This window comes from Sturnira hondurensis, unplaced genomic scaffold, assembly GCF_014824575.4.
Source record: "Sturnira hondurensis isolate 20B ecotype Veracruz unplaced genomic scaffold, ASM1482457v3 Scaffold0016273, whole genome shotgun sequence".
Lineage (NCBI taxonomy): Eukaryota > Metazoa > Chordata > Mammalia > Chiroptera > Phyllostomidae > Sturnira > Sturnira hondurensis.
In genome coordinates, this window is record NW_028088904.1 from 871089 (window position 1) to 898293 (window position 27205).

The following is a 27205-nucleotide window of genomic DNA, read 5'->3' on the forward strand; positions in this document are numbered from 1 at the left end:
AGCCACGGTTAAGAACCACTGAGCTTTTGCACACACAAAAGTAAGGTTTGGGCTACACCAAACCAGGCATCTACTTAGCAAAATTTCAGATTTAATATATATTTATATTAAAAAACATAGACACTACTATCAGAATTATTCCTTTTTAAAGTATTAACTATAGGTAATTTAAAAATATTTTATAAATAACTTAATGATCTTTCTCAAAGGTTAAACACTTCCAATAAATATCAAAATATATAATAGATGAAAACAGGTTTTTAAAAACACATTTCAATTATTTTTAGGAAATGTGAAGGATGTGTTGAAGTTTAAAAGTTCTTTAAACTGAGAGATGGATAGGGGAAGTAGTGTCCTTCCTAACTTGAGTACTTTTTAGCTGGCAAATGTCTTCTTCCATTAAAACAGAAAGAAAAAGCTTCTTAGGCAAAAATTTTAAATGAATATACTTGGAAACTAATCCATAATTCTTTTTCAACTAACTTTTGAATCTAAGGTAAAGGGGTTCTTGAAGATTTCAGAGCTCTGAGTAAAGAGCTGTGGTAAGAGGAAGAGGGAGGCAGGAAGAAAGGGAGGGGAAAAATACAGAGGCAAAAATAATGCATCCCTTTAGTTACTTCCTATTTCTGTGCTGGAAAACCCTGTAATAGTTGTGCCTAATAATTCACTCTGTGGACAGAGTGCGGACGAATGGTCTCATCTCTATTTTCCTAGTCATGATCTTGGAACCAGACCAGCAGAGAAGGGCCGAGGCACAAAGGTTCAGATTTTCCATTTTGTGTTTGTTTGTCTCAGTTGTACACTGTGAAAAAACCTGATTGCAAAAGGCACTGAAAAGACTAACTCGCTTTCCTTGCTTTCAGCACATCGCTGACATCTGCAGACATGGAGGGGATGTTTGAAAATATTGTTTAAGCTACGAGACAAAGATGACAATGATTACATCTTTTTCTGTAAAGAGCTTGAGGAACACAAGGATAACCAAAATTGAGAGTAAACCCAGATGAAAACAGATGTCACCAATTATTCTAAAGAATTTCCAGAAGCACTCAATAATAAGATAGTCAAAACATCAGGCACAACAAAGAAGGGATTCGTCTGTTTAAACTTAGAAAATCCTCCAAAGCCACTGAGACAAATAAGAAGCAAACCTGCAAATAGGCCTAGAACTGAACATTACTTAAACAATCAGATGTGCCAATATTTTTCTCCAGTAAAGAGTCCAACTAGGAAAAGAGCTATATTTCTGAAGTGCCAACGTTCATAACGTCCTGTTACAATTTAAATCCAAGATCAATGATTGAAATGCTGATTTAAAGCTTTGGAACAATGACTTGTTTTTAATTCTGGCCCAAAGTATTAGGCTGAATGTTTCTCTCCTTGCTTGATGCCAAGAACAAGATGTAGGAACCAGTTAAACTGCACAGTCCATCCTTTGTCTCTGCAAACCTCAATCTGATCAAGGAAATACTTTTTAGCCTCCTCCTCATTTTTCCCCACTGTTAGAGCATCTCGAATATATTCAATATCTTCTTTGCTTGTTAACTGGGGCATCCCTGTCATCAGCATCATGGAGAACAGGATGATCAGGAGGTTGGTGTGATGACGAAGGGCTATATAAGCCTTAGCGCACACGTCCTGGATAAGAAAGGGAAAAAAAATGCTGTTACTGTTGTTACAGTAACTAAACAGACTAGAAACTACTGGGCCATACTGGAATTTACACAGCATTACCCTGTCTGTGAGAAGAAACCATCACAAACAAGGCAGGTCCCCTGCCTCCAATGAAAAGCTTGATGAGATGTTTTTGTCATTTCTTAAGCACTTGAGTATAGTTGTATCTATTCAGGCCTGCTCCAGGAAAACTAATGATACTGTTAAGGTTCATCTTATTTCTGAGTCTACATTTTTACTTCAGTTCTTCCCTAAAAAATTGAGGATGGAAATTTCTGTAGTTGCTGAAGAGTAATGAGTCAGTTTTTGAACACAATACTGGAATCAATAAACTTTATGTAAGCATAAACAATCTTTGTCAAGAGCTAATGGAGTCCACAGAGATGATGAAAACATAATGTTTGAGATTTAGTGTTCATCTTTATTTAGTCACTTTATTCTAAGAAAACAGATGAATTAGCTTTTTTAAAAAAAGAGTAGTCTTTTAAAAAAAGATTTTATTTATCTACTTTTTTAGAGAGAGGAGAAGGGAGAGAGAAAGAGAGGGAAACATAAGTGTGTGAGAGATACATGGTTGCCTCTCCCACACACCCAACTGGGGACCTGGCCCATTAACCAGGCATGTGCTCTGACCAGGAATCGAACCAGAGATCTTTTGGTTCACAGGCCAGCACTCAACCCACTGAGCCACATCAGCCAGGGCATGAATTAACTTTTCATTGTCTGACTCTCAAAATTGTTGAGGGAACTTTGGAATTTGACTACAAATTCTGAGTAAGTGAAAGAGAGGGCTTTAAAAATACTATTGACAATAGTATTTTTTAGTATTGATGTAGTATTGATAGTATTGATGATAGATGATATACTATCATCTGGTGATGATACAGGTGATACAGGTGAGTTAGATGACACAGGTGAGCTAAATCCACTTATGAAACAACAGGAATGATTATGCCAATTAAGTTGTTCCAAAGCATAGAAAAAGATGCAAGATTTCCAACTTTATAGCATTACAATAACCCAACAGTAATATCATAACTTGACAAAGAGAGAATGTTAAAGAAAACTGAATTTAACAATAATAAACATAAATATTTCAAATAAAATACTGAATAAAATGTTAAAAGAATAACACACCATAGCTAAGTAAGGTTTATTCCAAATTTGCAAGAGTAGTTCATCAGAAATTAGTGTATTGAAATCCACTTTTAATTTTGTGAAAGTAACATATAACAATACGTAACTAAAATGTAATGATGTGAAGAATTACTTGAAATTAACAGTTGTTACAGTCATTTTGAATAAGGAGTACAGAAAAAAAAATAAAATCAGAAAATTGAAAGTAAAATTGTTAGTATTTACAAATAACTTAATTGTCTTCTTGGAATGCCAGAGAAAAACAAAAATACTATTGTAACTCTTTTTTATCAAACTAGCTTTTTATGACATTAATAAATATAATGCAATGAATAGGAGCTGCCAGTTAGAAAGTATAGTGAAAAGACAGATGCTATGAATAATGGCAACAAAAAAATTATGATTCCTGGATAAACACATACACGAAACAGGCAGAACCCATATTTAACAAGGAAAACTTTACTGAGGCACAAAAAAGGAAACCCGAACATGTGGAGCGGCCTGTTCCTCAGGGGCACTCAATGCTTGTTAGAAAGATGCAAATTCTTCTCAGATTAATATGTAAATGCAATAATATTTCAATAAAAGATAGGGTTTTAATTTCATCTGGAATAATCAGGGCCCCAGAGAACATTTTGAAAAAGTACAGTAATGAAAAAACAGTACTTTTGATACTAGATAATAAACATATTTTAAAACTGTAATATTTTAAACTTATGAAGTAATACCTAGTCTTTCCCCCCAAAAGGTAAGAAAATTTGTGGAACAGAATGGAAAATTCAGAGACATATTTAAGTATATAATCAATAAAAAGGTGACTTCTCAGATTAATAGGAAAAAATCTATTATTTGATAAATGGGGCTGGTACAATTGGCTCACCATTTGGGGGGAAAGTAAAGTTTACCTCATGTGATATACCAAATTAAATTCCAGGGAGAGACCTCGGATGGTGGAGGAGTAAGTGGAAGCTACACTAACCTCCTCCCAGGACCAATCTGGAATTATGACTAAATTGTAGAGAAATCATGAATATCCAAATGAACACTAGCTGGAGAGAAGCCTTATGACCATGGACAGACAGAAAAAACCACTTCACCACAACATGACTAGTAGGGAATGAGGAGGTGAGAGATGGCTGGCTGGGCTCCCACGGATGGGAGCTGAAGTTTCAGAGGCCAAAGGGTTCTCCCTGAGAAGTATGGGGTCAAAACACCAAGCTGGTCTCTCCAGCCTACAGCACCAAGCTAGGAAAGGAACCCAGATAACATCCAGTTGTGAAAAGCAGCAGGGATTCTGTTTGCCAGGGAGAGAAGGTTGGAGATACAGAGAGCCTCTTAAATGGCCAATGCACACAATTTCGTCTGCAGCCACTTACTCTTGGCTCCAGCAGAGGGAGAGCTGAGTGGATTAGAGACCTGTGAGAGAGGCTGGGACTGATGGCTCTGGGGAGAAAACTGAAGGAACAGCCTCCAGGATTCCTTCATACTGCAGAGGCTGTCTTGCCATTCCCCATACTGCAGAGGCTGTCTTTCTCAGGCAGGTGAGTGGCATCAGCCTGAGGGGAAGTAATAGTGCTGCCCACAGGAATTACACTGCCCACCCTGTGTAGCTTAAGCCAGGCTGCTGATTACAGCTTTAGGCTATGTCATTGATTACGCTTAACAACTAAAGTGGATCTCTAGGAGCTCTGAGACTTTAGCTGACCCTCTACTGGCCCATTGGTGGTAAAAACTGGCCTTAGTGTGCAGTCTTGTTGTTTCTGCACACAAAAAAAGCCCAGCAGAGGGAGCCACATGCTGTGGATCACTGATAGCTCCAAACAGGTGGCCCAGGGCCAGTCACAAGCTGCATCTGACAAAGGTCTATGCCAGGGTCTTTGCAGATCTACATAATACCTTGAAACAGAGAAGCAGCCAAAATGGGAAACAGAGAAACAGACCAAGTGAAAGAACAAGGGAATTAACCCACAGAAGAACTAGATGAAATAGAGGCAAGCAATTCATCAGTTTAAAGTAATGATTACAAGCATATTCAACATCATGGAAAAAGGCATGGAACCATAAAAAAAGGACCTGTCAGAAATAAATAATGTAATCTCTGTAATAAATAATACCCTGGAATGAATAAATGGTTAGATGGAGCAAAAGACCAAATCAGCGATTTGAAAGAGAAGGTAGGAAAAAACCCCAAGAGAGCAGCAGAAAGAAAAAAGAATTTCAAAAATGAGAAGAACTTAAGAGACATTTTGGACAACATGAAGCATAACAACATCTGCATTATGGAAACACCAAAAGGAGAAGAGAGTGAACAAAGGATGGATAATCTATTTGAAGAAAACTTTCCTAATCTGGTGAGGGAAAAACACACACAAATCTGGGAAGTTTAGAAAGTCCCAAACAAGTTGGGCCCAAAGAGGCCCACACTGAGACACATCATAATTAAAATGGCAAGCCTTAAAGACAATGAGAGAATACTAAAAGCTGAAAGAGAAAAGCAGGTAAATTACCTACACTGGAGTACCAATTACATTGTCATTTGATTTATCAACAGAAACACTTCAGGCCAGAAGGGAAGGACATGAAATATTCAAGGACTAACAACCAGGGTTACTTTACCCACCAAGGCTATCATTTAAAATTGAAGAAGGAATAAGGAGCTTCCCAGACAAGAAAAGGCTAAAGGAGTTTGTTAACACCAAACCAGTGCTACAACACATGTTAAAAGGCTTTCTTTAAGAAGAAAAAAAGAAAGAAAAAAAAGAGGAAAATTGTCTAATAATAAAATGGCACTAAATACATATCTATCAATAATCACTTTAAATATAAGTGGCTTTAATTTTCTAACCAAAAGACATAGGGTAGCTGAATGGATAAGTAAACAGGACCCATATATGGGCTGCCTCCAAGAGACTCACCTCACATCAAAAGACACACACACACAGACTAAAAATAAAGAGATGGAAACAGATATTTCATGAAAATAGAAAGGAAAAAAAGCTGGGGTAGCAATACTTATATCCAACAAAATAGACTTGAAAAACAAGGCTATGGTAAGAAACAAAGAAGGACACTACATAATGATAAAGGGAACAATCCAACAAGAGGATATAACCCTTGTAAGCATTTATGCACCCAACACAGGAGCACCTAAGTATGTAAAGCAAATCTTGATGAACACAAAGGGAGACACTGACAGAAATACAGTACAGGCAGGGATTTTAACACCCCATTGACTTAAAGGATACATCTTCCAGACAGAAAATCAACAGGGAGACAGCAGCCTTAAATGTCACACTAGATCAAAGGGATTTAATTAATATCTTCAGAGCTTTTCACTCCAAAGCTTCAGAATATACATGCTTTCAAGCACACATGGAACATTTTCTAGGAAAGATCACATGTTAGGACACAAAACAAGTCTCAATAAGTTTAAAAGACTGAAACCACATCAAGCATCTTCCCTGACTACAGTGCTATGAAACTAGACATCAATCACAAGAACAATGCTGAAAAACATGCAGAGACCTATAAACTCAATAACATGTAATTAAACAACAAATAGGTCAACAATGAGGTAAAGAAAAAAATCAAAAGATACCTTGGAACAAATGAAAAAGAGAACACAACCATCTAAAATCTGTGGGACGCTGGGGAAGCAATCCTGATAAGGATATTCATAGATTTAGGCCTATTTCAAAAACAAACAAACAAAAAAGCTCAAATAAACATCTAACTTTGTAAGCAAAAGAACTAAAAAAGAAAAACAAAACAAAACAAAAAACCCAAAGTGAGTAGATGGAACAAAATAATGAGGATCAGGGCAGAAATAAAATAGAGTCTAAAAAATGATACAAAAAAATCAATGAATCCAAGAGCTGATTCTTTGAAAAGATAAACAAGATTAACAAACCAACAGTGAGGCTCATCAAGAAAAAAAGAGAGAAGACCCAAATAAAGAAATAAAATCATAGATGGAAGAGGAGAAATAATAACTGACACCAAAGAAATACAAAGCATTGTAAGAAAGTATTATGAACAACTACATGACAACAACTGGGCAACGTGAATGAAATGTATAAATTCTAGAAATGTGCAATATTCCAAATGAGGAAGAATCAGAGAATCCAAATAGATGGATTACAACGAATGACAATTGAAGCAGTAAGCAAAAATCTCCCAACAACAACAAAAAAATCTCTGGACCAGTTGGCTTCACAGGGGAATTTTACCAAACATTCTGAGAACTAACACCTCTCCTTTTCAAACTATTTCATAAAATTGAAGAGGAGGGAAGGCTTCCAAACTCATTTTATAAGGCTGACATTATCCTAATTTCAAAACCAGATAAAGACATTACAAATAAAGATTATTATAGGCTAATATCTGTGATGAACATAGACACTAAAATCCTCAACAAAATATTAGCAAACCGAATACAGCAATGCATCAAAAAGATCATACGCCATGATCAAGTGGGATTTACTCCAGAAATTCAAGGTTGTTACAACATTCACAAATCAATAAATGTGATTTACCACATAAACAAAATGAAGGATAGAAACCACACAGTCATATCAATAGATGCAGAAAAAGCTTTTGATAAAATTCAGCACTGATTTATAATAACAATTCTCAGCAAAGCTGGAATAGAAGGAACATACCTAAACATAATAAAGGCCATATATGACAAACCCACTGCCAGGATCATATTCAATGGGCAAAAACTACAAGTGTTTCCTTAAAGATTGGGAATAAAACAGGGATATCTGCTTTCAACTCTCTTACTCAACAGAGTACTGGAAGTCCTGGCTATAGCAATCAGACAAGAAAAAAATAAAAGGCATCCAAATTGGAAAGGAAGAAGTAAAACTTTTTATTTGCAGATGACATGATAGCTGTACATAGAGAATCCTAAAGATTCCACATAGGAACTACTAGAACTGATAAATGAATTCAGCGAAGTAGCAGCATACAAAATAATATTCAGAAATCAGCTGCATTTTTATATGCCAATAATGAACTAACAGAAAGTCAAATTAGGAAAACAGAAGAATAAAATAGCTAGGAATAAACCTAACCAAAAAATATAAAAGACCTATACTATGAAAATGACAAGACACTGAAGAAAGAGATTGAAGAAGATATAAAAAAGTGAAAGCACATATTGTGTTCATGGATAGGATGTATTGACATCAGAAAAATATCCACACTACCAAAAGCAATCTATAAATTAAGTGCAATTCTTATCAAGATACCAAAGACATATTTCACAGAACTAGAACAAATATTTCAAAATTTATATGGAACTATAATGGTGTAGGTCAGACCACAGGTCCCTGGTAAACAGGGGGAACACCCCTAGTCCTCCAAAAATGTAGAGGGTGGGAAAGGGTGCTGATGGAGGAGAAGGCAGGGCTGTTAAGGCACATTGTATAACAAAGGCAGATTAAAACAGCCCATGCTTTCCTGAAGGGAGAGGCTGTGGAAGGAGGCTGCCGCCCAGGGCAAGCTGTAAATGTGACTATGAGAACACACAGTGGCAGAGCGACTCATGATATAGTGCGGGGGAAGAGGGGGTGTTTTATACAGTGCCTCCATGAGTTGTGGGGGCTGAATGCCCCAGGCTGGACTAACATATACATGTGCACCTGTGCATGGCTGGCAAACTTCTGCCATGACTAAAGATGGCACCTGAAAGAGGGTCAAAGACACTGGGGGGCTGACAAAAATGGTGGGCACTGATGCATCATAGGAAAGGTTGGATACTCCCACTGGCTTCCTGTGCACATGGGATACTGGGAGGGACTTTTAAAGTAAAGGGCGGATCACGGATTCAGAGAGCATTTTGATTATTGCCAGATGGGAGGATGGTGTGGGGGAATGAGTGAAGAGGTGAGGGGATTAAGAAGTACAAATAGGTAGTTACAGAGTAGCCATGGGGATGTAAGGCACAGTGTAGGAAATGGAGTAGCCAAAGAACTTGTATGCATGACCCTCGGGCATGAACAATGATGGGAGATAGCCTGAGGGAGTGGGGGAATGATTGGAGGAAGGGGGCAAAGGGGGGAAAGTGAGGACAATTATAATAGCATTATCAATAAAATATAATTAAAAATATAAAGGGCAGAAAAGCTCTTTCTCCCTCCCTTACTCATACTCTTGTTATGGCCTCTTGGTACAAAGTCACTCTTGCTTTGGAACTTGTAGCAAGCTCTCTCTCTAGGCTTTGGGCATTTGGACATTCTGGGCCTCTGGCCCTGTCTCCCTCATGGACAGGAGTGCCTGTTGGACCAAGCAGATGCCAGACCCACAGGGTCTTAGATCCTGATGTATGGGAGTCTACTCCTGGAGGCAGGGTCCCACGCAGGGATCTGTGCCCCCCAGGCTTCAGCATCTGGGACACTATAATCCAACGTAGTATGTCACACAGTTTCTGCATGCCTATACAGAATCTGGGAGTAGCACACCCCGGACCCTGAAGGAGAGACCTGCTGCGAGAAGATGGCGACTCTGAAACATACCAGCGCACGCCACAGGATGGAGATATGTTTGCATGACTGACTTAAGGACAGATAAGGAAATGGGAGACTTCTGGGCATAGTTTTGGCTTGTAGACCTTTGGAGATCAAGAGAAGTTCTGGGTCTCATGGGAGAAAAGAGATCAGAGCAGCAGTCCTGTCAGCACCCCACCCCCAAAGTTAGAACCCTGTTAATAAAAACCTGTTTCCTTCAACACCAATTCCTGAGTCATATACAAGGGCACCAAGTGGCTGAAGCCCAGTTCGCATGGTTATAGAACCACAAGAACCACAAAAGGCCCTACATAGCAACAGCGATCCTGAGAAAGAACAAAGTGGGAGGAATAATGCTACCTAATACGAAACTGTTCTATAAGGCCATAGTAGTCAAAACAGCATGATACTGGCATAAAAACAGACACATAGATCAATGGAAGAGAATAGGGAGCCCAGAAATAAACCCACACCTTTATAGTCAATTAATATTTGACCAAGGAAGCAAGCACATACAATGGTCTAAAGATAGTTTATTCAATAAATGGTGTTGGGAAAACTGGACAGATACATGCAGAAAAGTGAAACTAGACCACTTTCTTACTTCATACAGAAGAATAAATTCAAAATAGATTAAAGACTTAAAGGTTAGACCCAAAACCATAAAAATTGTGGAAGACAACATAAGCAGCAAAATCTAGAACATTGCTCATAGCAATATTTCATTGTATATATCTCCCCAGGCAAGAGATACAAAAGAAAAATTAAAAAATGGGACTATATCAGACTAAAAATTTTTTGCACAGCAAAGGAAAACATCAACAAAATAAAAAAATGACCCACAGAATGGGAGAACATATTTGCTGATACATCTTGTAAGGGGTTAATATCCAAAATGTATAAAGTACTTACAAAACTCAACACCAAAAAAACAATCCAATTAAAAAATGGGCAAATCAGCTGAATAGACACTTCTCCAAAGAGGATATACAGATGGCCAACAGACATATGAAAAGATGCTCAATGTCACTAATCATTAAGAAAATGCAAATTAAAACCACAATGAGATATTATCTCACACCTGTCAGGATGGCTATCATCAATAAATCAAGAAACAAGAGTGCTGGTGAGGATGTGGAGAACAGGGAACCCTTTTGCACTGTTGGTGGGAATGCAGACTGGTGCAGCCACTGTGGAAAGCAGTATGAAGATACCTAAAAAAAATTAAAAGTGGGTCTGCCTTTTGACTCAGCAATCCCACTTCTGGGGGTATATCCCAAAAAATCTAAAACGCTAATCTAAGAGAACACAAGTACCCCTATGTTCACTGCAGTGTTATTTACAGTCACCAAGATATGGAAGCAGCCCAAATGTTTATCAATAGCTGAGTGGGTAAAACAACTTTGGGACATTTACACAATGGAATACTACTCAGCTGTAAAAAAGATAAAAATTTTACCCTTTGCAACAGTATGGATGGACCTGGGGAACATTATGCTAAGTGAAATAAACTAGTCAGAGAAAGACAAATACCATATAATCTCACTCATATGTGGAATCTAATGAACCTACCAAACTAACAAGCAAAATAGAGACAGACTCAAAGACAGAGAGCAGGAAGACAGCTAAGGCAGGGGAAGATTAGGGGGTGAAGGGATTGAGCAAAAAGGAACAAGGACTCATGGGCATGGACAACAGTGTGGTGATTGTGAGGAGAAGGGAGTATAAAGGGACTAAATGGTAATGAAAAAGGTAATAAATAAAAAAATTTAAAAATATTCAAAATAAATTCCAGATGAATTAAAGATTTGACTACAAATTGGCAAATACAGTATTTAAATAATCATGAAGTGGGAAATGACTTTATGCAGCTGACTTCCAAAACAGAATCTGTAAGAATAGCTGGAAAGATTATAGAAACTTCAAACTTTTAAGGGGAAAAAAAGCTATAAAAATATTAAAGGAGGCAAAGAACAAGAGAAAACATATTTGCAACATGACAGGTCACTTCTTCATCCCAGCCTCCCAATAACTCTTACAAATCAATAAGAAAGAGGTAAGTGGTTGGCTAGAAATACAGGCCAAGGATATAAATGAAGATTCATATAATATGATATAAAACAGATAAACATATGAAAAAATATGCAACCTCACTAGTAATCAAATAAATGGAACCTAAAAAGAGATGGAAACATTCATTTACTGAATTGGAAAATCTTTTTTATTTAAAAATTTTTTAAAGATAATACCCAATGTTCACCTTTCATAGGCTGATGGTAGATGGGAATAGGTATATTACTAGGAGATAATTTGATAACATGCATCAAAAGCTTTAACATATGTATAAGTATTATATAACTTAATTGTGGTGGTGGTTATATGATATGCATTGCTCAAAATCCAAAGACCTGTGTACCTTAAAAGGTCCATTTCTGCTGTATGTGAATTATGCCTCAATAAGTTTGACTTAAAAAATGTCTATATCCTTTTGTCCAGAAATTTACATGCTTGAAATTTAGCTTTTCTTTTTAAAGATTGTATTTATCTTATGTCTAGAAAGAGGGGAAAGGAGAAAGAGAGGGAGATTAACATCAATGTGTGGTTGCCTCTCATGCATCCCCTACTGGGGACCTGGTCCACAACCCAGGCGTGTGCCCTGACTGGGAATCAAACCAGCGACCCTTTGGTTCACAGGCTGGTGCTCAATCCACGAGAGACACAACAGCCAGGACAGAATTTACTTTTTTTAAAAAAATGGCTAATCTTGCAGTGATATCTATAAGAATGTTAATTAGAACATTGTTTGAAACTGTAGAAAATTGAAAGCAACCTAAATATTCTACAACTTGGGACTGGCAAAAAAAATTATGAAAGTACTATAATTGAGACCTTTACAACTACTAGAATGATATTGTAGAAGAATATTTAATAAGCATGTAAAAGCTTTTGAGTTAAAAAGCAGGTTTGAACATAGTATGATCCCATTTTGATAGTTGAACACAATTCTTTTAAACAAGAATAAGTTTATAGGCCAAAATGTTAATAGTGATTTTTCTTTTTGCTTTTAGATGACCTCGTCTGTGTCACGTGCCTGTGGCAGGGTAACTGCCATGACCATGGTGGCCATGCCTGTGTCACTCTGTGCGTCAAGGCTGGACTGTGCATGCATCATTCTAGCCGAGGACAAAAACTCATGGACTCTTCTGGCATTTTTTAAGTGAGACAATCTATATAAAATGTCTGTCGTGGAGGATGGCACATAGCAAGGTTTCAACGGATGTAGTTGTCTCCCTTCCCACCTGGAAGACGGCGTGATTCTGGGCAGGCTCCACAGACACAACGGACTGAGCTGTTCCTGCTGCAGTCCCGGCAGCACGTCCCTGGAAGGGGCCCCAGCGCCTCAGTGCTCTTGTGTTTCTAGTGACCCCGCTTCTGTCAGGAAATCATGTTCTCTCAGTCACCTGTAGGACCCACTGAGGTCTCTCTTATTTTCCACTAATTACACAGGCTAAGGGCAGGCTTCATTCCAGGCCACAGTCTCATTAATTTGCCAACTCGCAATTTTCAGAAAGGGGTAAATAAGGATGACTTTTGATTTTGAATTAGAATACCTTCTGATTTTTAATTATTTTCTCTCCTTCTGTACGCTGGGAGCTCTAGGCAAACCCCCTCCTTCCCACCCTCCTCGCCCCACACGGACACACTGCTGTCTGAGAGCACTGTGTAGTCAAATTCTTTAACAGAAATTTTTTGAGGGGGAAGATTAATCTGGGGCCAAGTTTTAACACCAGTCTATAGGTGGTCAGTAAGTACGTATCAAGTGGCGACACAGTGATTAACCAAAGCACAAGATCTCCAAAGCACATGAAGAGATGTTTAAAAAAGGAACTGTCGCCCTGGGGTGGCTCCTTTGGTTGGGGTGTCATCCCATACACCAAAGGTTGTGGGTTTGATTCCTGGTCAGGGCACACACCTAGGCTGCAGGTCTGATGCTCTGGTAGGGCCTCATGTTTCTGCTTCTCTTGAAGGCTATCTCACCTACATAAGGAATTTATACTGGCTCTTATTTATTTGGTTAGTTCTGATTTTCATATATTGTACAGGAGTCGCTTCTATGAGAAAGAAATGTCATCCCCAAATTTAACCACATGCTCCATACTTGTCAGACACAATGTCTAAATTCTGACTGGCTGTGCAGACAGATACTTGGTGCAGATTTATCGCTTAAAGGTAGTGTGGAGCAGTGGTTAAAAGCACAGATTCACACTTCACTCAGTGCCCAGATTCAAAGCTTGGCTTTATTACTGACAAGATGCTTGTAGCAGGAGTTGCTTACACTCTCTGGACGTTGGTTTCCTCATCTGTGGAATGATAATAACAATACCTATTTTATATGGTAGCAGTGAGATTTAAGTACTATGTAAGTGGTTGGCTATTACTGTTAATAATGTGAGAAGTTGCATTATTGATCACATACTTCTCAACGCTGAGGAGGTCACCTTCCCATTTAGACCACCTGTTCACAATGTCTCCTTAGACAGTAAAGACCGAGGTGGTGAAGTGGGTTGGTATAGGAGCCTCAGTTCCCACCAGTGTCCAGGGGGAGGGTTTTGTCCACACTGGCCACTGAGATGGGTAGGAAGACAGGAGTGCTCAGCAGGCACAAAGGCTACACACGCAGGTGTTTCTCTTGCTATGAGGGGCACAGTGAACACTTGCTCCACCCACTCTAGCCCCGGAGGTTTCATTTCTGCCCTTCGTACTCAGCCATCATTCTGTGAGAGCGTTCTGACCATGCTGCCTCAGCCCAGAGGCCTGTGGTTTGAGGCACCATGAGGATGTGGCTTGGGGAGCTCAGGGGGAAGCACAGAACACAGAAGTTACTGGCCGTAGCAAGAGAATTTTCCCTTCTGTCAGGGCTGCCGGGCACTGACCTCAGACCACCTTCTTCTGTCCTTCTCCGACCCCTGTGGAAGGCTTTCTGTTACTGAGTGGAGAAGAAGGGGTAAGGGAAGAATCGATTTCAGGGACTTGGTTAATAGACTTGCTAATGAGTGTGAATGTGGGGAACACTGTAGTATTGTGAATGTCATTAGCTGACACAGTATGCTTTAGTAGCTACTGAATAGAGAGAGCCTACACAGAACATCTGCTCTTAACTTCACAGTTGACTCCAATGCCTTAATGATAGCACCTAGTACCATAAGAATGATTGTTTTTTATAGAACTGCCACTCCCATAACTCTTGGGAACAAAGAAATTCATTACCATTTCGGGGGCAACACTTTGATTTGACTTGTTAACTGGACCCACTTACTACTCCGCTAAGCTGAACAAACAAACAAACAAACAAACTACTTTTTATGTACAATCTACTCAATTCTTAACCACCAATGAGCCCTGACTGCTTTAGACTATCCAAGGTCATGTGGAACATGCCTACTTTTTCTTTAAATTCCTCCATTCTCATCTTGAAACAAAGTGGAAGTGAAATATTACTGTACATAATGCACCAAAAAATGAGGAAGTAATCTCAGGATCAAAAACGAACACACAAACAAAAAAACAGAAACTCCCTGAGCAGAATCTATGGCTGGGAGGAAAAGGAGAAGAAAAACAAATACTCATTAATGAAGAGAAATGTTCTCACCCACTGACTTTTCCTACATGATCATGTTGCCTCTTCTGCTAGAGGAAGGAGCATGGAGAAAAATATTTCAAAGAAAGGGGATTTTATTTTTTTATAAGAATCAATGAATTAGCTAGGCAATGTCTTTAGAAGTTATTAATGCAGGAAGAAGCCCTTTTTGGTAAATCTGAAGTAAGAGTGTGTCTGACACTTGGTCATGCATTTGTTCAGTTTGAATTGGAATTCTTATCTTTAAAAACTTCTTAAACATGTTTCTCAGACCAGCTCTGTCTACCAGAAGAAGGGCTGTATTTCATGTTCTCACATATTTATCTACAAGTTCATTCATTATAAAGGTAGAGGTTATAATTAAATTGTCCTATTTTAGTAAAATATTCTAAATAGATGAGACTGTATGTAGAAGTATGTGTTATCTTCCAGCCTTGTTCCCAAAAGAATTGAAGGTAGATTATTTGTACACACAAAAATTGAAACAACATTTAGAGGTGGGTAGAAGGAGAGGGACTCACAAAGGAAATGACCCACAATGAGTCTGGGCAAGAGATTAAACCTACATATCACAAATCCTATATGCTTGCTATGGGTGGTCTTCAAGTGTATCTGTAGCCAAAAGGAAGATTGAATGTGTTACTTCATCCAATATACAGAAGATTTTAAAAACCTACTTGTTTAGGAGACACACAGTTTTTGTAGAGACTCAGACCTAAGAAATTTCCTGAGTGGATTTTTATGAAGAGTACATTTTGTAACATGGTGAATAGTGTCCTCAATAATACTCTGATGGTAGACAAAATAGTTCTCTAGAAGAAACCAAACATTGAGAGAATGATGCCAGTTGGAAGGTTATTCTTGATAAATATTTAAAAGTACCAGAGGCCTCATATCTCAGGCACTGAGCAACACTGCATGTTGGTGGATTAACACGGGACCAATCCAGGGCCATTTTCCAGGGTTATGTTCATTTCTTTTCCAGAAAAGTGATAAAATTCAGCAAGCCTATCCAAGTCCTAACAATTCTACAGTCAGCCAAGTTTGCATTGGGGGGAGGTGTCACACCAACATATCTGAACTCCTACAAAGGGCTGATGCTGGACCTCTCTCTGCGCATGTATTCCAGTGGCAGCACAGACACACAGCGAAGCACTGAGTCTCAAGACTAGACGGAGGAGGCTGAGCTTGTCCTTGTTAGGGGGCCAGGGTACAAATCTCAAGAGAAACCCTTTAACAAATCAGTAAGTTCTGAGCAGTCTGACAGGTAAACTTGTCATCTCCCTGGTGACCTGTAAGAAGCTTTTATTACAGTAATGTTTGATTAATCAAATGAGCTCCAAAGGACTTCTTTGTTTTGTTCTCTACTTCCGAATCCAGCCCGTGCCCTGCTTCAAATTAGACCCTTATTTCCTTCCTTGACTCAGATTCTACTCTGCACTCCCATGTATACCATGGACAAATGTGCTTTTATTCCTAAGCACTGATCCTGAATACTAACTTCATGCCCTTGTTCATGTTGTTCTCATGATGCAGAGGAGGGAAGGAACAACCAGGCAGAAGGAATAACATGAGCAAGGGCATGAAGTTTGGACATGTGGTATAGACCTATAGTATACATTCAATACAAGGCAAATTGTAATTGACCTCAGCCCTTAAGGCCCCGATGTAAACACTTCCTTCACTCCATAGCCCTTTTCTATGCCCCAGGATTTAGTTGCTCCTTCTGCACCCCACGGTGGAAATCCTTAGTACAAAGTTGTATATGTATCTTAGTAGAAAGATATACCAAGTTGTACAGTATCTCTCCTGCTGGGCCCTGGGGCTGGGCCTCTGCTCTGTGTCACCTGTGTCCAGCACACTGTAGATAATGTGCAGAATGCACAATGCACAGGAGCCAAGTTCAGTGTTGGGAGAGATTCGTTGCTTTAAAATCAGGATGAATTAGGGAACAATTATATTTGAAGAGGGTTAAACTATAGAGACATCTCACCTTACCAAGAGCAGTCCTTGAGCTTTCTTTGTGCCTGGCAGAGTATCTGAAATGCAGTAGGTATTTAATAAGTGTGTGCTGAATGTGTGCTATCTTGGATATGGAAGGACAGGGCCTGGTGACTGTAGCAGGAAGGAGCAGGAGGCTGAGATAGCCCAGCATGGCAGGTCACAGATATAGACAGTTGCAGGTGTGGACAAGTGCAGGGGACACCACACAGGGAAGGGGAGTCAGAGAACAGGGATGGGGAATGATGGTGAGGATCAGAGGGTGAGGTCTCTGCCCTGGTGCTCCCTGGGGCTGGGCCTAGGAGACTACCTGAGTTCCTCCAAGACAGATAGCAGGAGAGTACAGGGACCCCGGGCTCGAAGCAGCTTGACAAGCAGGGCCAGGTCGAGGAACTGAGGCAGAAGTAGTTCAGACAACCTGGAATCTGAGATGAGAGCGAGATGGGAGCAGAGGTGAACTGAGGATGAAGGTTAAAATCCCGACTCAGGACTCTGTATAGCAGCTGGGCCCAGGACTGGGCCTGCAGCCTGGGGTGTGTGGGTACGCCCTGCATGGGGACAGCACTGTTGGGGTGGAAGCCCAGCAGGGCCTGGTAAAACTGGCATCCTAAATTAAAATAACATATTGTGTCCCAGACTTCTCTCGTATAATGCTTCTTAAGAGTGACATCTAGGGGCAAGAGCCTTTTAAGTTCGCCCATTAAATTGCTTGCTTTGCATAGATGTGCACGCAAAGATGTTCCCCTGATTTTTTCAGCTTTGTCTGATGTACAGTTACTTAGTACCTACTATGTGCAAAGAACATCTTCAAAATGCTCGTTTATACAAGGCCAAGTTGTTTATGCTCCTTGAAAACTGTCCTGCATTGAATGTATACTATAGGCGTATATACCCAAGTTGTATATGACACAGGCCTCATTTTCTTGGCACGGACTATAGCTCTGATAGAAAAATGTATATAATGGTTATGTCAGAAGATTTTCACAAAAATGTGAATGTGTCCCCTGCACCATATAACAAATATTTGTATTATTTAATAACATTAGATTTCCTAATTAGGTTTACTTCCTCTGATATACAGTTGTTTAACCTGTACCTTGAAGGCTTATTGACATCCATGTGATGGTAGTTTGTCTGTCTGTGCCTGTGTTACTACTTCATAAATTCATAGAATACAATGTATTATGAGGAAGGAAGAAAACCAAAAGGCAAGCTAGTCTCATCCACTTCATACTAATGCAGCAATTACTCCTCTACGATTCACTCCTTCACACCCCAAATAACCTACCGAGTGCTTATATGTCTCAGGCCCCGTGGGAGGGATTCAGGTAAGATGTGGCCAGGTCACACAGAGCTTACTCTGGGAAGGGAGACACAAAGAGCGGGCTAGCCCAGATGATCACACGCTGTGATAGATGCTCTGAGGGCAACATGCAGGCGCTGTGGCAAAGAGTGACCCCAGGGACCTTATTTAGAAGACTGTTCTGACCGATAACACTTCATCTGGGCCCTAAAGGGCAGGGAGGCCGTTCCAGGGAGGAGGCCTGCGTGGTGAACAGCTGGATAGGTGGACAGGGAAGACGTGGAAGAAGGCCACTGAGAACTGAGTGAATGTAGGGAAGGTGCCAGGGGCAGGGGGCGGGGGCAGAGCTCCATAGCACAGGGCCCTGGAGGGCAAGATGAGACGTTTAGATTTGATTGCAAGTCAGAGGAGAAGTCAGTGAACAGTTTAAGGGAGCAACACTGTATCTATTTCTTTAGTTTTTAAATAAGGTCTAATTAATTTACAACCTAAAACACCAAATACTGTACTTGATAGAATGAAAGAAAGACACTAGAGTGTTGACAGTATCATTTTTAGGAGGTGGGATAATGGTTTTTTCATATCTTACTGATGTTTTCAGTATTTTGCTGGGTTTTGTTTTTTTTAGAAGCAGTTACTACTTTTAATGAGAAAAACCCCGCATTCTTATATAAAAATAAATGGGAAGCCACATTTTATTTGCCAGTGATATAAATGTATTTGCATATAATATGTGTTCTATAATTGTTCAGTGAAATTTAAAACAAAATGGTTCAAAAATATATTACCAGTGGGAAAAACATTGTTTTCTTTTTTATCTCTTCAGGAAGAGAGAGACTTTTCTAAGGAGAACTTACCAAAATGGTCATTATCAAAATATATGTGTGTGTCTTTGCTACTCCACGGGCTAACAGACAATCCTGGGTTCCAACAGCAGGCCTTGGTTTCGGGTCTTTTTGTCTGATTGTAGTTTGTTCCTGAACTCTCCACTGTTCTTGAAATAGTTTATGAATATGGTCGTTAGCTAAACTAGCTAACCAGCGCCAGTTTTGTTCAGTTTGAATTCAAGCTTGGAAAGCAGATGGGGAGCAAAGGGAGTGCCGTCCTCCGCCCGCTCCCCTGGCTGCCCTCCTCTAGCCACGTGCTGGGTTTATTTTTAAGACTTTGTGGAGGGGGCTTACCTCAGCCTTAACAGAAAGTGGGTCAACTTTTTTCGAGCCATTCAAATAAGTTACTCACATGTGCTGTATGCATTCATTAATCTCGCCAATTCAAAATGAGCGATTCACTGGAAATGAGAAAACCTTTAATTCAAATGTAAATATATACAACATTTCCCAGCTTACCTAAAAATGGCAGCTTTATGATACAAGATGTGAGATGCTATTTAGAGAATTTAGAGATGTGCTTCCTGACCTTGAAGAACTTCATCTCAAAAGGGAACATAAAGCTAAGAAACAGGAAATCTTCTGAAAGGCTTAGTAATATGTAAAAAAAAAAAAAACAAACCCTGCCAAACAGTTGGAGTTAAGTGATGAAAAAACTTGCTGCTCATCTTTGTCAGGCTGGAAGCTTTTGAAGGTCTGCATCTGTCTAACTGTATACGGATGTACATACGTTTGGCTTTTGTCCGATTGTGAGTGACGTGGGTGGGGACAAGTGCAGAAAGGAGGAACAGACAAGGGGGCAGGCAGAGTGTGGACCCTCACTTGCTCTTTAACCAGAACAACACTTCTTTTTCATGCTCTATATATTACTCTTTTGCCTGAGATGTACTCAAGTTTCCCTGTTCCAACACCCATCTTTCCAAATGCAATACCTTGCTGGATCTGTGTTTAAGGATCAAAGTGCATGTATACACTGGCACTTAAATAGTATGTCAATACCCTAAAGTATAAGTGTTTCTATGTAAGTATGTGCAATTTATGAAGGTGCGTTTTTAGCAGTGGAAACTGCCTAGATGTCACTTTAGAGAAAGAGGTTTTAATGGCTTAAGAAACACACTATGGCCACAAAGAATGGAGAAGTCTCCCTGCAAAGAGTTCTTGCTTTGGGTGGAAGCTGGCTGGGGGGTGGCAACCACTCCTTGGCCTCCTCTCCCGGTAAATTTAAAACGACAACAAAGAAGACTGAAGGGGAAGCCCTCCTGGGATTTTAGGGTTGACACGGGCACTTTTTGGTCTATGGAAATGTTGTCAGTAATAGGAAGAGAACATATCCACAGAAACAAGGAGAATCTGTGAGGTCAAATTCCTTGTGTCCATCTGACTCTTTAAATAGCACTTTTGCTGCTTTGTTTGCTCAAAGCTAGTCAGGTGAGTCACCTCCAGGAGAAGAGAACTGAGTGTTTTCCCTCAATTAAATAGTTAAATTCTTCCAGGTGTTTCTTTTTTCGTCCTTTCTGCCTTTTTTTGTTGTTGTTGTTGAAACCATTTTTTCTGTTCTAGGAAGTTGTCAAAACATATGATTTTAAATTTAAAGAAAAACAGGACTGAAATGTGTCAAATCCCTGACAACTGTCTGAAACCCAGTTGAGTTTACACAGAAAAACAGTAGAAATCTTAAGACCATCTGGCCACAGAGATCTCAGTTTCTCTGACAGAACTCCTGGAACTGTGGAGGATAAGTCCTGTAATCACTGAAGTGAAAGTCAGGCAGGAGAATAAACAAGAACAGACAGATTCCAAAACAGTACATTCTAGTTCCTGTTTCACTGAGCTTCAGGCCCATGCTCCCCTCCCCCCCCCCCACCCAAGGGCAATGTGGGACTTGAGAAAAGACTCAGGAAAAAGACCTCTAAAACGCTGAGTACATATAAAAGGCATTAAGGGGGAGGGCTGTTGTACATATAAAGTCATCACCTGTTGCCTCTATTGGCCTGTTTTGCATTTATTAATAAAATCGGTATATTATAGTAGTAGTTACAATTTCTCTGAGTTACATTCATTCACAGTTACTAAATTGGCAAGCGTGAAAATTTTACTCCTCAGGTGTTTAAAATGTTTGAGAGTCAACAGCAAACGTAGACCAAGAAGGGCTGGGAAAGAAGGCGGAATGTGAATGCTCCCAGGAAGCTGGGCAGACCCAGGCAGGTGCTGGCTCACAGAGAGCAGGCAAGCTAGAGCCCCGCAGGACCTGCAGTCAAGTCGACAGGACTTCAAATGAGAGAAAAGACTGTCCTTTACAAAGATGAGATAAGCACACTGTGGTGCAGTAAGAGTTCCTGCATTAGCAATTTGATATACACCTGGAGAAAAAACGATCAAGAAAAGTCCATAATCATTTGGGAGTCCTGAAAAATCTATGTAAAAATTGGGTCTTCTAGGCCTTGCCTTGGGTAGATAAGTATTCAAAAGCTAAACCTGGTTGCCAGGTGATCTTTCTTAAAGCCCCCGTTTCAGTACCAGTGTCATCCTGATGTCCTAGAATCACCAGTCCCCCTGAAGCTTTTCCTCACTCGCTGTTTGGCTGTTGGTGGGAAGATTACTGAGAAATGTCATTTTGCACTTGGGAAGGAATGGAGGTGATGGGTGGTCATGCCAGAAGGGGTGGGCAGGGGTGCGAGCAGCCTCAGAGAGGAGAGAAAGAGGAGGGCACCATCTGCTTGGTGTTCACAGTAGGTGGTCATGAGGGAGGCCAGTTACCTGAAATTTCTGGAAGTGTAGGCTTGTCTTCTTTCCAGAAGTTCCCATCACAAACAGGAAGTCTGGGGTTAGCACAAATGGCACTCTCTCTTTATTAATACCCAGGAAACTTTTGTAGTTCCCAAGGATATGCCCAAAGTCAATATGAAATAGATTTCCTTAAAAGAAGAAAATGTCTGACATCATTACACTGGCATAAGCACTTGTAACAATACTCTGGTTTGTTTATATCTTGAAGCTTTTGTTTTAAGTTGCTGACAATGAACTATCTTGGGTGACAGAGCTATTTTTATACTGTTTTATCAGCTGGTGATATTTTTTTTGTCTTAGCAGGTGTGTGTAGTAGTAGCCACAAAGTCTTTGAACCAAAGGTGTTTTCTATATATATCCATCCGGTGTTCTTTAAATGACAGCCAAATGTTATTTAAAAATTGTTACTTCAGAATTATTATTAGAAATGTCAATTAAAACTCTGGCTAATATGTCATCATTATGCCCAAGACCCTCTTCCTTTGTGTAACTCAAGATAGACTGATGTTTCATTCTGCTTGGAGGACATACATTTACCTGTTATTTCTGAGTACCAAGATAGAAGTAAGTCATTAGCATCTCCTTTGGGTCAATCTCTACCACTGTCATCATCACCACCACAACTACTGTCGACTCTTCTCATTTGTAGAGCTCTTTATTATACGTACGGTCTCTATAAAGGCATTATCTCTTTCCATTCTCATAGAGAGTAAGTGGTTTACCCAAACGTGGTGTTTTTTCCAGACTCGCTTCTTAAATTGGCCCAAATTTCTTAGACAAAAATTTCCTAGCATGGTAGCCAGTATTGAGCACTGTCAGAGCGCATAGTGAACCAGTGAAGAGGGTCGTTAGGAGGGCACAGCATTTCAGATTTAAAGAGATATCTATGAGTCCTTTAGTTGCTTTTCTATGAAATCGGACACTGTTGGTCACGCCCACCTTCATGAGCTTCTGGGATAAGATCCTACTTAGCTGCTGTCTGATTTATGCTACTTAGGTCTCATTTCCTACATCATCTTCTATTACTCATGCCTGAGTGATTTGGGTGATAACGGAATCTGTGTCTCTGTACAACGACTTCTAGATATGTGCTCCACCCTTGAACTCCATTTAAAAATTACTCTGTGCTGGGAGAAGGAGGAGCTGGCATTCAATGGGTACTGAGTTTCAGCTGGGGAACATGAAAACGTTTCGGAGATGAAGGGTGGCGATGCTGTAGGACAATGTGAATGTAGTCGATGCCCCCACTTGTTCACTTACACTGGTTAAAATGGTCAATTTTATGTCATGTGTATTTCACCCCAACCAAAAAAGTCACAAGAAGTAAACTCACCTGTCTCTGTAATCATGATGTTGTCATTGTGCCGGTCGCCTATTCCAAGAACAAAGGTTGCCACGCAGTAGCCAGCACAGGAATAAACAAATCTCTCCACTGCTGCCTGAAACTAGTTAAAAAGCATCTGAATATGAGTTGTGTTCTAACTGCACAGAGCAGCACGGATGTATTACAAATGACGTTCAAAAAGACATTACATTTTCAGAGAGCACGTTAGTTGTGCCTGCTTCTATTAATGTTATATCTGTTCAGTGCCAACTTTCTCATTGCTCTACTTACCCTTTAGGTGAAGATTCAGTGAATCCTCATAGTACCAGGAGGAAACACAAGTGAAAGGGCAACATCAATTTAATCAAAGGGTTGCTTCACTTTCTAACCAGGAGTCACTCGACAACAGCCACACAGAACCCATGATCATTTGTCACTGGTGAGCATGTGTTTTGCTTGTGACCAGTTAAAATAGGGTGGGGTCACAAGACACATGTATATCAGGCTAATAAGTGCTGCTAATGACACTGTCCCTCCAAAAGCTGCTAACCATGCCGATGAGAAGTGCTCAGCCCGTGCAGCCGACCTTTACACGGCCACCCAGTGGCAGGTGAGGGGTTCAGCACACGTACTTGAGAGGAACGGTGGAACTGCCATTTTCGGCATCCATAATTTACCGTTTAGATTAAAGTGGTAAATTAGAAATTTTTTTATAGGGTATGTGGTGTTTCCCAGGTAGGAAGAAATTTATATGTGGTAACTAAATTTTTCTGCTGAACAACAAAAATAGACTTTCATAAAAAGTGCTAACAAATTATTTCACAGAACCAAATTTTATGCAAAGCGTGCCTGATAATCAAAGGAGAAGCAAATGCTTGTGGGGTTCTGAACTGAGCATGTCTGTTTTATACAGATATGCTAAGCTGGCACGGGAAGGCGGTTAAACCCCCATGACCTCGTGTAGAAAGGGCTTCCCCCAAATACATCAGGAGGCACGATATCGGTAGATCCTTTGAAAATGTGAAACTATAATTACCACATAAATGACAACTGATACAGAGCCTTCAAAGTAAGGAAATGAAAAAGCTCACCTTTTCTTCAATGGGACACTTTTCTTTGAGCCAGTGATTCAGGACTTCATCTTTGAATGCGCCTGTGTTGCCCACTGTGCTTTGCTGAATTTTGGCAATTGTTGTGGCATCTTTTACAATCTCGATCATTCCTACAGGAGGAGGCACACAGTTTGATGCAGGTTGGGGTCCAGTGCCTGGCCCAGAGGAGAAATGGCTATGTCTTTGTGGAATGGAGGGCAGAGAGCTATTTTCCAGGTTCATGCTGTTGGTGGTCTTAGCAGTAAGAAAAACAAACAAAAGGAGGAGAAAATGGAAGTTGTGTGGGACATACTTTCAATATCCCTGAATGAAAAGAGGAAAGGGATGGTTCGAAAAGTACTAAGTAAAAGCAGTTATGGCCTGAGTATATCCTTCCTTACTTGCCAGCCTGTGCCTTTTCCTTTTTCAAATTACAGGTCAAATGTAAGTACTTTTGTACAGTTCTCAAGTTGGAAACTTGAATAAAAATGTTTGATTGACATTAAGTTGTTGAATGTTTGTACAAGCACCTAAGAGTGGAATATGTAATAGCTTTGATAATGTGAATTCTGGGATACTAAAATAAGTGGCAGATATTTCTGTCTATTTTTAAATGTTAACTGTGAGGGAGAAGTTTAATGTGTAATGAAACAGTTAAAGTTTAGAGGTAGGAAAGTAAAGAGGAAGGAGCAATTTTTACTAAAATTATTTCCATGTCTAGGCACAAGGATTTGAATTGTGCATTCATTTACCTTCAACATATCCATATTAAACTGGGAGCCATATTCACCAGCCTGGGAGCATTTTCTTCCCTTTTATATGGATTATGATTGTCATCTGTCAGCTAGTAAATGCCTACCATCAAGGAATTATAATCCTTTAAAACTAACTCAGTATTTTACCCCTCTCCCAGGGTAACCACACACCTATTTTGTCACCAGTCGAAATGCAACCATATGGCAAGAGGCACAGATCCAGAGATTCGGTCTCCCAAATGGACTCCATGATTCGTAGAATCTGTGCGTCAAAACACAAAAAAGTTTCCAATATAAATGTATATATTTTTTCTCTTTAAAAAATCTTATCTAGTAACACAAAATATATAAGTAACAACTGTACTTTTATTTATAAACCTGGTGCTCTAAAGTTTCTATTCATTGGTAGCCTGTTAATTTTGGTTCCTGAGATTTACCTTGAGAAAAGATAAATGGGATTTCTTTTGAGATAGATGTTAGCCACGATTCATCTCCTCCACTTTAGTTACATATATTTTACCACAATACAAAAAGTTCCATGACTAATATTATCCATCCTGAATTTACTTTTGTGTATGGTGCAAGTTGGTGGTCGATTTTTCTTGCATGTAGCTGTCCAGATCTCCCAACACCATTTGTTGAAGAGACTATTTTTACCCCAATTTATCTTCTTGACCCTTTGTCAAATATTAATTGACCATAGAGACATGGGTTTATTTCTGGGCTGTCTGTCCTGTTTCATTGATTTTTGTGTCTGTTCTTATGCCAGTACCAGGCTGTGGTACATTTACACAATAAAATACTATAAAGCAGAAAGGAAGAAGGAATTCCTACCCTTCTTGACAGCATGGATGGAACTGGAAAATATTACGCCAAGTGAAATAAGCCAGGCGGTGAAAGACAAATACCATATGATTTCACCTATAAATAGAACCTAATCAACAAAACAAATAAGCAAGCAAAATAGAACCAGAGAGGTGGAAATAAAGAACAAACTGACAGTGACAAGAGGGGAGGGGAGAGGGGCATAATGGGGGAAAGAAGGGGAAGGGTCAAGTCAAGGAACATGTATAAAGGACCCATGGACAAGGACAACATGGGGGAGGATTGAGTGTGGGAGGAGGGCGGTGGGTAGGGCAGGAGAGAGTAATGGGGGGAAAATAGAGACAACTGTAATTGAACAACAATAAGAAAATATCCACTCTACCATCCCTACAAGTTTTAAAAAATATTTTATTTATTTATTTTTAGAGAGAAGGGAAGGGAAGAAGAAAGAGTGGGAGAGAAATATCAATGTGTGGTTGCCTCTCATGTGTCCCCTACTAGGGACCTGGCCTGTAACTCAGGCATGTGCCCCGACTGGGAATCGAACCAGCGACCCTTTGCTTCACAGGCCCATGCTCAATCCACTGGGCTACACCCGCCAGGACCCATCCCTACAAATTTTTATTCATAAGGCACTCTTGGGCTACAACCAAGAAAACAATAGCAACAATGATAATGAGAACTAACATTTACTGGGTGCTGTTTTATGTTGATCCTTTGCATTCACCTTATAGCATGGATATGATTATTATTCATATTCTGCAGGTGAAGAGACTGAGGATTAGAGAACTTAAATACCATGTCCTATCTGCCAAGCAAAGTGCCCTAACAACAAAATAAAGTTCATAAAGGTAAAGTGCAAAATGAGAGGAAAATGAGAGATGTTTTGTGTTTCTCAAATATATCTTTGAATAATTCAAAAGTTTTTTTATCCTCACCCAAGGACACTTTTTCATTGCTTTTTAGAGAGAGAGGGAGGGAGGGAGAGAAACATCACCATGAGATACACACTGTGATTGGCAGCCTTCTGTACACACCCAGACCTGGGATCACATGTGCAGGCATCAGGGATCAAACTGACAACCTAGGTATACGCCCTGACTGGGAATCAAAGAAGTAACCTTTCAGTTACGGGTCGATGCTCCAACTAACTGAGCCACCATCCAGGGCAAATAATTCAAAGGATTTTACAGATTTATTGGGAATTTAATTAATTTTAAAAAGTTTGAAGGACTTTTTCTTTTTTTAATAAAAATTTTTTCCCAGGAAAA

General features: G+C 39.8%; 1 protein-coding gene across 5 annotated transcripts in view; it reads right to left on the reverse strand.

Annotated features, from left to right (window-relative positions):
* Positions 1 to 288: 288 nt before the first annotated feature.
* The window catches only part of PIK3CG (phosphatidylinositol-4,5-bisphosphate 3-kinase catalytic subunit gamma), a 42514-nt gene continuing 15597 nt past the window's right edge, over positions 289 to 27205 (reverse strand). For 4 of the 5 annotated variants that reach the window (XM_037065871.1, XM_037065870.1, XM_037065872.1 and 1 more), the window contains exons 7-11: positions 25281 to 25371; positions 24355 to 24485; positions 23273 to 23384; positions 21910 to 22067; positions 289 to 1638 (exon numbers count right to left, since the gene is read on the reverse strand). In XM_037065871.1, the coding sequence (XP_036921766.1) occupies positions 1360 to 1638; positions 21910 to 22067; positions 23273 to 23384; positions 24355 to 24485; positions 25281 to 25371 (771 nt within the window). In that variant the 3' untranslated portion in view covers positions 289 to 1359. The remainder of the gene's footprint in view (positions 1639 to 21909; positions 22068 to 23272; positions 23385 to 24354; positions 24486 to 25280; positions 25372 to 27205) is intronic. The other variant, XM_037065874.1, reaches the window with a different exon arrangement.